General features: G+C 36.8%; 2 protein-coding genes across 2 annotated transcripts; one reads left to right on the forward strand and one right to left on the reverse strand.

The window, feature by feature from the left end:
- The first annotated feature begins 100 nt into the window (after window positions 1-100).
- Window positions 101-4,105, forward strand: LOC133800357 (uncharacterized). Its single transcript, XM_062238316.1, has 3 exons — window positions 101-2,393; window positions 2,480-2,537; window positions 2,764-4,105. Exons 1-3 carry the CDS (start codon window positions 101-103, stop codon window positions 4,103-4,105), a joined length of 3,693 nt encoding a protein of 1,230 aa, XP_062094300.1.
- Window positions 4,106-6,765: 2,660 nt separating this feature from the next.
- LOC133801301 (aldehyde oxidase GLOX) lies at window positions 6,766-8,919 on the reverse strand. The gene has a single exon (XM_062239470.1). The coding sequence runs from the start codon at window positions 8,524-8,526 to the stop codon at window positions 6,928-6,930; it is 1,599 nt and encodes a 532-aa protein (XP_062095454.1). The 5' UTR covers window positions 8,527-8,919; the 3' UTR covers window positions 6,766-6,927.
- Window positions 8,920-10,970: the final 2,051 nt, after the last annotated feature.

Raw genomic sequence — 10,970 nt, forward strand, 5'->3', positions numbered from 1 at the left:
GGGTACTTAAATACTACAAACGTAATAATTTGAAATCGCTTACTGATAATAAAGGAGGGTTTCCATGAACCGTTGAAGTTGGAAGAGGAACTTGTCCTTTATGAACCAAAGAAGAATCATCAGCACATTTTTCATTCTCATCTTCATACTTAAAGAAAGAGTGAGTTTTATTAAGTGGCAATTGGGATTTGAGGGTGTTTTTGTGGTAGATGCGCATGGTCATAGCGGAGGTTTAATTATGTTTTGGCGGAAAGCGGAAGAGGGTAGGCTTTTGAGCTATAGTTTCAACCATATTGATATTGCGTTGAAATTAGAAAATCATCCTGAATTTCGCTTAACTGGTTTTTATGGTGAACCGCAACGCAACTTACGCCACAATACTTGGAGGAAAATTAAACAGCTAGCAGGAGATTCAGAGTTGCCTTGGTGTCTTATTGGTGATCTCAATAATGTGCTATATCAATGGGAAAAAAGAGGTGGTCGCGCTTATCCCTGTAGTTTAATTAATGGCTTCCAGGAGACTCTTAACGATTGTGGGTTGAGCGATATGGAGATGATGGGCCATCCTTTTACTTGGGAAAGAGGGCGAGGTACGCCAAATTGGATTGAGGTGAGACTTGATCGTGCTCTCATCTCACATGCTTGGAGGTCATTATTTTTTGCAGCTAAACTGGTCAACCTTGAGACTTCTGTTTCTGATCATTCTCCCATTTGGTTGGATCTTGCTTACCAAGTGCGACATCCAGTCATAAGGAGGTTTCGATTTGAGAATGCTTGGGCTCGGGAGCCTATGTGCCGCCAAATTGTATCTGATCAATGGAGAGCGCTTAGTGCTGATTCTTTCCAGGAAAAAATAAAGTGTTGCAGTACTGCTCTCGCGGAATGGGGGAAGGACATTACAGGTAAATTTAAGGAGCGTATAAGTCAATGTAATCGTTTATTGAAGCAATTGAAAGGCCAGAGAGATGAGGAGTCTATTCGTCGGTACCAGGAGATTCACAGCTGTCTCTTCGAGGTACTCACACAGAAAGAGATATTTTGGCGCCAAAGATCGAAGCAGTTGTGGTTACAAGCTGGTGACCAAAACACAAAATTTTTCCATGCATGTGCAAGTACCAGGAAAAGAATTAACCAGATTTCTTCCCTCAAGGATGATCATGGCACATGGGTGGATTGGGAGCATGGTTTGGGCGAGGTAATTGTTGATTATTTCAGAAGCATCTTTGCAGCCTCTACTACCTCTTGGGAAAGAGTTACTGAGTGTGTCCCAGAGAGCATAACAGAGGAAATAAATATGGAGCTACTTCTACCAGTGGATGACAGCGAAGTAAAGGCAGCCCTGTTTCAAATGCACCCAGACAAATCGCCAGGACCAGATGGGTTCAATCCTGGGTTTTACCAGAAATTTTGGGACATTGTGGGTCCTGATGTGGTACGTTTGGTTCAACATTTTTTTATGTTTGCTGAGTTTCCTGATCACCTAAATCAAACCCATATTGTTCTTATCCCTAAGAAGTCTAAACCTGAGTCCATGAGTGACCTTAGGCCCATTGCTTTATGCAATGTGATTTATAAAATTGCTTCCAAAGTTATGGCCAACAGATTGAAAAAGGTACTCCATAACATTATTTCTGAGACCCAAAGTGCTTTTATTCCTGGTAGGCTCATAACAGATAACATTATGGTTTCTTTTGAGGTTATGCATTATCTCAAGAGGAAATCAACAGGAAAGGATGGATTCATGGCTCTCAAACTGGATATGAGTAAGGCATATGACAGGGTTGAATGGGGTTTTCTGCATGCAATGTTAAAAAAGATGGGTTTCAGCGACCATTGGATAAAGATTGTGATGCGGTGTGTGAGCTCTGTTTCCTATAAGATTATCTCGGGGTGCCATGAACTGGGTCCAATAATACCGAGCAGAGGATTGAGACAAGGTGATCCCTTATCCCCTTATCTCTTTATTATTTGTGCAGAAGGATTCTCAGCCTTAATCACAGACTATGTAAGGAGAGGCAAGGTACAGGCGTGTAAAGTGGCTAGGGGGGCTCCTAAGGTCTCTCATATGTTCTTCGCAGATGATAGTTATCTATATTGCAAAGCTACAGAGAGTGCAGCGAACAATGTGATGGAACTTCTTGGCTACTTTCAATTGGCCTCGGGGCAACAGGTGAATCTAAGTAAATCTTCGGTCTTCTTTAGTACCAATACAAGAGCTGATGTTAGAAATAAGATCTGTGATATGCTGAAGGTGAGTGAAGCAGGGGAGTCTTGTACATACTTGGGACTTCCGAATATTTTGGGCAGAAATAAGAACTCCATTCTTGGTTTTTTGAAGGAGAAGATGAGGAAAAAGATCCAAAGCTGGGAGGGGAAGTTCCTCTCGAAAGCGGGTAAGGAAATATTAATCAAGACAGTGGCTCAATCCCTACCGAGTTACGCTATGAATGTTTTCTTGTTACCATTGGGGATGTGTCAGGAAATGGAACAACTTATGTGCAGCTACTGGTGGAAGTCTTCCTCAAGAAACAACCAAGGTATACATTGGAAGAGTTGGGAGAAGTTGTCAATTCATAAGTCTAAAGGCGGGATGGGCTTTCGAAATTTACACGATTTCAACCTGGCCCTGCTTAGTAAACAAGGATGGCGTCTACTATGTCAACCTAACACTCTGGTTACCAGGATTTACACAGCAAGATATTTTGGGGGTGGGAATTTTTTGACTGCAGAATTAGGAAGTAACCCTAGCTTTATTTGGTGAAGTATATTTGAGTCTAAGGAGATTGTGAGTGCCGGGGCAAGGAGAAGAATTGGTAATGGGTCTCAGACGATTATTACTCGTGATCCTTGGTTACCTTGCGTAGTGAATCCGAGAATTAGTACTACCCACCCAGCCTTAGCCGAGGAAAAGGTAGAAGCTCTGATGATCACTGGGAGAGTTGCCTGGGATGACGACTTGGTTCGTGATTTGTTCAATCAAAGGGATGCTAATCTCATTTTAGGCATTCCTTTACACTCTAGTCGTCAGGTAGATGCGTGGTTTTGGGCTTTTGAGTCCTCAGGTCGACATACTGTGAAGAGCGCATATCGATATTTGCAGCAGATCAAGGATGATGGGTCTCGGATCGACAGATCGAGTTTTTGGAACAATCTATGGAAGCTTCGGGTACCCCCAAAAGTTAAAGATTTGCTGTGGAGAGCATCTTCTAATTGTCTGCCCACTAAGGTTCATCTTCGTCTTAAACATGTGGATATCGACCCTACATGTCCGGTGTGCCAGGTTAGTAGGGAATCTATCAACCATTGCTTAGTGGAATGCCCCTTTGCGCGAGCCAGTTGGGCTCGTACAGGCATCGGTGTGTGCACTAATGTGGAAGGGACTTTCTCTGCTTGGTTGGAGTCTTTATTCTACACCTTGGATGATGAGCAGAGGAAAATTGTAGCTATGACATGTTGGGCCCTTTGGAGGGTGAGAAATGATTGTGTGTGGAACGGAAAAGTTGCTAGGGTGGCAACTGTGACAAATTTGGCTAAAAACACACTATATCAATGGACTAAAGCTCAAGATAAATTTGAGGTGCCAACTGTAGCATTTTTGATTGAGGAAGATGGAGCTGCTATTTGGAGTAGGCCAGCTGCTGGTACTATCAAGATTAATGTTGATGCAGCGCTGTTTTCTGAATCATCATCATATGGTTTTGCTTGTGTGGCTAGGAATGATCAGGGACATACCCTGGAAGCTATATCTTGTTGTCGGAACGGGGTGGTGTCTCCTGAATTAGTAGAAGCTATGGGGATGCGTGAGGCCTTAAGCTGGATAAAGAAGAAAGCTTGGGATAAGGTGACTATTGAGACTGATTGCCTCACGGTTGTTCAGGCCCTTCGTAGTTCAATTTCTATGGACTCTTATTTTGGGAGTCTAATTACTGAGTGTAAGGGTTTGTGGAATGATGTAAAGAATATAAAAATTTTATTTGTTAAGCGGTCTGCGAACAGTGTTGCTCATGTTCTTGCTAGAGCTTCCTGTCATATTGCTGACTGTACTTTTAGGGGAGGTGATTTCCCTCTTGCTATTCTTGATGTTATTTTGAAGGACAGTTGCTAATAAAATTCCTTCTTTTTTCAAAAAAAAAAAAAAAAAAAAAAAAATTGTATTGTGGTGTATATAAAGTTATCGTGTAATTATTAAATTGTTACATAGCATATTTTCAAGCACATAGTTTGTTTTAATGTCAAGTAGTAATTACATATTACTTGTCCTATGACTGTACGTTTGCAAGAGCAATATAGTTTGCTAATCCAACAAGCATTAGAAGTGAAGTGAGCATCGTCGGGGTAACTCCATTAAAGAGGTGGTTCATAATCTCTTAGAGATGAAGCATGGCCTGGGATCAAAAGGAACACTGATTTATATGGCACGTGTTTGGTTTAGAATTGGGAAGATGCCTTGTCTGCAATCTGTAGTTAAGCAAATTCACAGCAGACCCACCCCGATTCATCCAGGGTGGGTCGACCCGACCTGCTCCAAGGAACTCATCGGGGTGGGGCGGAATATTAGCAGGGCGGAAGCAGGATGGGCATACCCGCCCCATTACATGCCTATGACCACGATCATCCAAGCTCCATGACTTGAAAGTGATCCTATTATTATTGTATGAATATACCACAAAGTTATATAATATATGATATATTTTTTTTGAATAATATATAATATATGATATATTTAAGTGAATTGAAAAGAAAGAAAAATATAGGCAGTGAGCCAATTCCATATGTGGTAGTATATTTTATGGAGTAGAAGCCATGCATTGTATTTGTAAATTCTGTGTGCATTTGGTCAATATCGCTTGGTCAAGTTTTTTATTAGTCGAAGAATTTTTTTTTTTTTTTGTAAAGTGGTTAGTCGAAGAATTCAATCATGCATTATATGTAATTCATACACCCCTACCGTTTATATGCATGAACTAGCAAGTTACTACATATTATATGCAAATCCATGGAACTATTAAGTTCAATTCACAAATCTCAACATTAAATATCTCTCTCTCTCTCTCACACACACACACACATTTAGCTGTTATTGTTATATTATTTATTTTACCAAATAATATAATGTTGATTAAATGAGTGACAAATAAAATGAGTGTGACAAAACATTATTTTGTTAATTTGTAACATGCAAAAGGAAGTTACAAATCTAGTTACTGATTTGTAACACCCAAAATATCACCATAATCAATATGTAAATAGAGTTACATATTCTTGATTTGATTTTCATGTGTTATAATATTTTATAGCTGTTAAAAATGATTAAATGGGTGTGGCAAAACATTATTTTGTCAATTTGTAACATACAAATGGAAGTTACAAATCTGGTTATTGATTTGTAACTGCTAAAATATCACCGTAAGCAATATGTAAATGGAGTTACACATTCTTGATTTTATTTTCATGCGCTATAATGTTTTATAGCTATTATGGATGTTATCTTGGCAGCCAATAAGTATTTGGATGTTACAAAATCTGGTTTTGACAGCTTGTAACCAAAGTTGTTACTTAGGGTTACAAATTAGTATCCTAACAGTTTTGATTTTGAAACGTCTTTTTTATGCTTTGAACATTGTAACTCCCCAAGTAACCCTCAAATCATCTTTTTAATTTCATAAACACTCAATTTATCATTGGTAACAGCCAAAAAGGTTTGAGCCTTGTGGAATTTGAAAATCAAATAGTGATCCAAAACTCTATAAATAGATAATATTTTGTCACTTGTGAATATGAGTTTTTCATTCATTTTAGCACTTGACTGAATAACAAAAAGACTTGATAATTTTATAGAGTTATGTCCTAAACTTAAGAAACTCTTAGTGATAAGAGAATAGAGAAAAATAAACTTTTTTATATATGTTTTGAATCTTATTCAAGTCTAATGACTCCCACTACTCTTCACTTAAAGTTGTGTAAGTAAGATAGTTTTTCTTTCTTTATCCTTGTTATTTTATTTGTAACTTTTGCTTTGTATCTGTGTTTGTATTCATATTCTTCTATTTTGTCTATATTTATTTGTATTTTAAATATAGTTCACCTTGTCCAATTATATTATCTGAGCTTATAATATTGGTTTCTATTATATTCCTTTAAAATATAATATGCTCTAACAGATCTATACCTAAAGTGAAATAGTTAGTTAAATTGGTCATTTCCACTTTGTGGGGGCTAACTTTTACTCTACTATTCCTATACTCTTCATCGCAAGTCTATATTAAAAAGTGATTGGAATATTTAATTGGGATTTTATTATATTTATAGAGTTAGAGCCTTTGATAATATTTAACTAAAAGTGACAATTTTTTATGCCTTTTATTGGTAGAGTAATGATATGTGCACTAAAATTATGCACAAAAACATTACACCAACTGACATGTCAATTTCATTTAATCAATCAAATTTATTATAAACAAGATCCACTATTTAAAAAATAGTATTATTTTGTGCTTTATTATGGCCTCTATTCACACTGATAAAAGACCCTTTTGTTTTGACGGGTTTTTTTGAGAGACAAGGACATCGATAACCACTACACAAAAACAATATTCTATCACTTTTTTCTTTGTTAATGGACCAATTGGGCTAGTGCTCTTCACATACACTGAATTCTATTCACTTATTGCTAGAGTAAACACAAGCAAATTATATCCACTTATTGAAATGCTTTTGCTTCGCTTTTAAAAGTATAAAAATAACAATAAATTAAGTGAAGTCATGTAAAGGAAAGCATTGAATGTATCAAAAACTTATTCACATATATAATGTCCCATTTGAACATTACCAAATATAAATATATCTTTTTTTTTTCAATATATATAATATAAACAATTAACAAAATCCAATTTGAGAATTTTGAGAAAAAAATAAATAGCAGCAACACTAAGACACCACATGTATCCAGTGAGCAACACTTGGCACGCCCTGATTGACCGCAAAAGCCATGTAATAACCCGGTGGCGCAACCATACTATTAGGCGGAGCCGTACAGCTGATCTTATACCGGCCGTCTCCGGCAGGAACGGCGGGGTTGACGGCAAGTTTGACCAGCCGCTGACCTTGAGAAAATGAGTGAGTAGCAAACGGCGCGCTCCCGAAATTGACTTCGACAATCCCAACAAAGCCCAGCGTAGCGGAAACCACCACATCAAATGCCTCGCCGTAACGTACCGTCTCCGGAATCCCCTCAATCACGGGTCGGATATTAGCCCGATCCGGATTCAAGTACTCGGGCGAAAACGCTTCGATCCTCAACTCGGTCGGGAACTCAGCTTCCAACTTGTAAAAATAATGCGGGTTACTACCGGCAATCAGAACACGCCCATCGGGTAACAAATTGGCCGTGGAGTGGTACATTCTCGGTACTGTGCCCGGAGTCAAGGTCATGAACCGTAGCCCGATTGGTTGATCGGGTCGGTAAAGAAGCGGATATAGACAGGGGTTTGTACCCATTTCGAATCCTTGAGTTCCAGCTTGAGCTCCATTGATAACTAATACCTCTCCGCTCGGAAGCATAACCATGTCCCCCATGATCCGCCCAAACGGCATGTCCTCCATTTCCCAAACCGGGTCGGGTGCCGTTGCCACGATCCGACCGCAACTCCCGTGTGCCGGAGTGTCTGTGCTTCTTTCGATAAACGCGCCGAACTGGGCTCCTCCGCACACTACAATCACCGCCGTCGAGTAGTCTCCTTGGAGGGCAAGCATGACGGAGGATCCGGCTGACGGGTAATTCCTCGGGCCACCTTCCAACGGTGGATATTGCCTCGCGACTTTGTTAGCCACGTGATCATAGGACACAGCTTTATTGTTAGCGAAGATGAAGAGATTCCCATTTGGGAGAAGATGAACATAAGGATATAGATTGTCCATTTGGCTGTCCTCAACCTCCGCAAGAAATGGGAGCGAAACGGCGCCGGTTTTTCTCGGCGGGTAGTACTCGACGGTATTCGCGGCTCTCCCACCGACCATGATGACGGACCCGTCGGGAAGAATTTGATTCGTGGAGTACCACCTCCCCTCAACCAATGCTACATCGTCCAACTCGACCCAATCGCACGACCCTTTTGCCTCGCAAGGCTCGAACTTTCGGATCTTCCGGAGCCCATCGAGATCACCGCCGGTCTGAAGAAGCGTTCCGTCGGGAAGGAACTGACCAGAGGAGCACCACGTGTCGGTTTGGATCATGAGAGGTCGAACTTGGTTGGTGTTGAGGTCAAGAAGCACAGAGTGAGCGTAACAGTCACGTTTCAAAACGACATCGTTTGGATCGTTACGACAATGTCCCTTCCGAAGCATTTTCCGGCTGGGTCCAATATTGGTCCGGTCGAGAAGCACAACGGTATTGAAGCGGGTCACGGCGGTGTGCATGGAAGCTATGCCAGCATTTTCCACTATAACCTCCCACGTGCCGGGGAGCTGCGCACGTGCGAGACTGAAGAAGATAAACGAGAGCCAAAATTGGAAAGTAGTACCAGCCATGGTAGCTAGAAAGAAAGAGAGAGTGAGATCGACTCACTGAGCTTAGATCGTTCGTGTTGTTTTTATATAAATTAATACCTGCAGTGTTGGTGAAGAAGGTTCGAATCGTATACGGTAAGGTTCATGATAAGTCAATGTTTAACGGTCAGAAAAGTGTGCTGGGTGGGACCAGTTGAGTTTGCGGATGACGTGGATCACGAGAAGGGAAAGTGAGTTAGAAATTTTTTAGAGTGGTGGGACCGCCACGTGTTGTGTTGGGATGAATGATTCCAATTTTGCTAGGTTTAGGCATTATTTTAAGTTAGTGGGACCAATTAGTGTTGGCCGACAAATGTATTAAATGGTAAAGTATTGGAGCCTCTTCCAACTCTTTTTCTTGTACTATCCACGTCATAGTAATTACAAATACATCATCTTTTTTTTTTCCTTTTATTATATTTTTTTAACTTATTATTTATTTAGAACCTAGATAAATTATATTTTGAATTTTATGTTTTGTAAAATAGTTCAAATAAATCGCTAAATTTGATTTTGATAAACAAAAAAATTGAATATAACAAAACAGTTCTTAGGCAGAATTACTATATTTTTGTCCTGAGTTGTTATTTTGATAAATTATTTGTGATTTTAGTTCAAAAAACTTTAATCAAAACCGGATTTAGGGGTCTATTTGAACTATTTAAAAAAAATATAAAGTCTAAAAAATAATTTATCAAAACACAAGGTCCAAACATATAATAAGCAAAAATACAAAATTTAAAAAGACATAAACCTTAGATAAAATTTATTCTGAAATATTATTAAAGGAAATAAAATATAGAAATTAAATTACCAAATGTTAAAAAATCCCAAAAGATCAAAACAAAAGTTATTAAAATGAGAAAGAAAAGAAAATATATCTCAAACTAAACAAAATTTAGATTATAGAAGAATTTTTTGAGAAAGAAAATAATCTATCAATTAAATGTCTTTAAAATATTAAGCAAAACAATCTCTATTTTGATTTATTTCCTTCTGAAAAAGTGGGATAATTTAGAAATTTCTGAAAGCAAACAAATGCAATTCAACCACTCATTATAAAGATATGCTAAGACAACAGCTTTTGTTGTTTTATTTATGATGTTTCATCTAAAATGTTTGATTTTAGTATTAAAGCTTTATAATTTCTAAATTTGTAGTAATTAAGTTATTTTAACTAATCAAAATTAGTTTATTTCATGAAAAAGGAAATGTAGTTTCAAGAGTCAAAACTTCCCACAAATACACTAGGATAGCAACATAAATATGTGAAAATTTATATTTTGTTAGTATAACATTTTAGAATTTATATTTTAGTATAAAAGTCTTTTTTTTGAGTGAGTGGTAAATAATAATTTATTTATGCCCGATATTAAACTATGATTAACTATAAAAATGGAGTAATTTAAAGTGAATTGTCTTCTTGTATATATATGGACAATAATAGCTGCCATGTATAATGTGGTACTGAAAGGAAGTTTCTCTAAGGTCTAATTGTTTACTGTCGCCACACTAGTCTACTTTATTTAATTTTATTTGTTTTGGGATGAAAACTACACTAGTGTACCAGAAAAACCCACTTATCGAATGAAATGTTTTTGGTAGGGTATGTGTAGAAAGAATAAAAAAAAATGATTTTAGCTTTGGTTTGCTCTCTTATGAATAATTTTTTAATCATTTTGTGTCAATTCAATTCAAAAGTATGATTAGTAATTTTAGTATTTAACGGCACATTTGTATTGTTTAAGATTTTTAAGAGGTATTTGCGGTGTAAATACCCAATACAATATTTCATATTTATCATAGTTAAATACTTAACTTTTTTTTTATTTTTATAGCAAATATAAACAATGTTTAATATATGTTAAACATAAATATTTAATTTTTTTCTTTGCGGCAAAAATATGTAAAGTTATTAAAACATTACTTTTTTCAGTACCTTATATGTTGATGATGTTAAGTGTTGACTCACTAGACATGTATAACTTTGTAAATTAAGTATTTTTTTCATCAAAATATGTATTTTTTAAATTAGAATTAATTTAAAATGTCGTTTTAATTCATTTGTCAAATTATAAGTATTTTTTTAAAATAAATTATAAAACAAATTGATTACAAAGTGACAAATCTTTGTTTAGTCAACATGTTTAACAACTCTAACAGATGAGTTATTTACAGAAGCAATGTTTTAGTAACTTTTAATATTTTTACTACAAAAAAAATAAAATTAAGTACTTATTGAACATTGAATATTTATCCCACAAATATATATATTTGTAATTATGCCTTTGATTTAGTGAAAATCGTATATAAAAAGTTTGTCGGTATTATTCATGTAATGTAATGAAAAATCATATATATGTGGTATCATTATTTTAGAAAACATTTTTGCATGCATAATTATTGCGTTAGCATAAGATATTCAG

Source organism: Humulus lupulus, chromosome 9, assembly GCF_963169125.1.
Source record: "Humulus lupulus chromosome 9, drHumLupu1.1, whole genome shotgun sequence".
Classification (NCBI taxonomy): domain Eukaryota; kingdom Viridiplantae; phylum Streptophyta; class Magnoliopsida; order Rosales; family Cannabaceae; genus Humulus; species Humulus lupulus.

Excerpts from the sequence above, each read along its gene's own strand:
- LOC133800357 (XM_062238316.1), top strand. The coding sequence starts at position 101 with ATGAACCAAAGAAGAATCATCAGCACATTTTTCATTCTCATCTTCATA. Across the intron at positions 2,394-2,479 it reads GAAGTTCCTCTCGAAAGCGG|GAAATGGAACAACTTATGTG; the intron begins GTAAGGAAATAT and ends GGGATGTGTCAG. Across the intron at positions 2,538-2,763 it reads TTCCTCAAGAAACAACCAAG|TATATTTGAGTCTAAGGAGA; the intron begins GTATACATTGGA and ends TATTTGGTGAAG.
- LOC133801301 (XM_062239470.1), bottom strand. The coding sequence starts at position 8,526 with ATGGCTGGTACTACTTTCCAATTTTGGCTCTCGTTTATCTTCTTCAGT.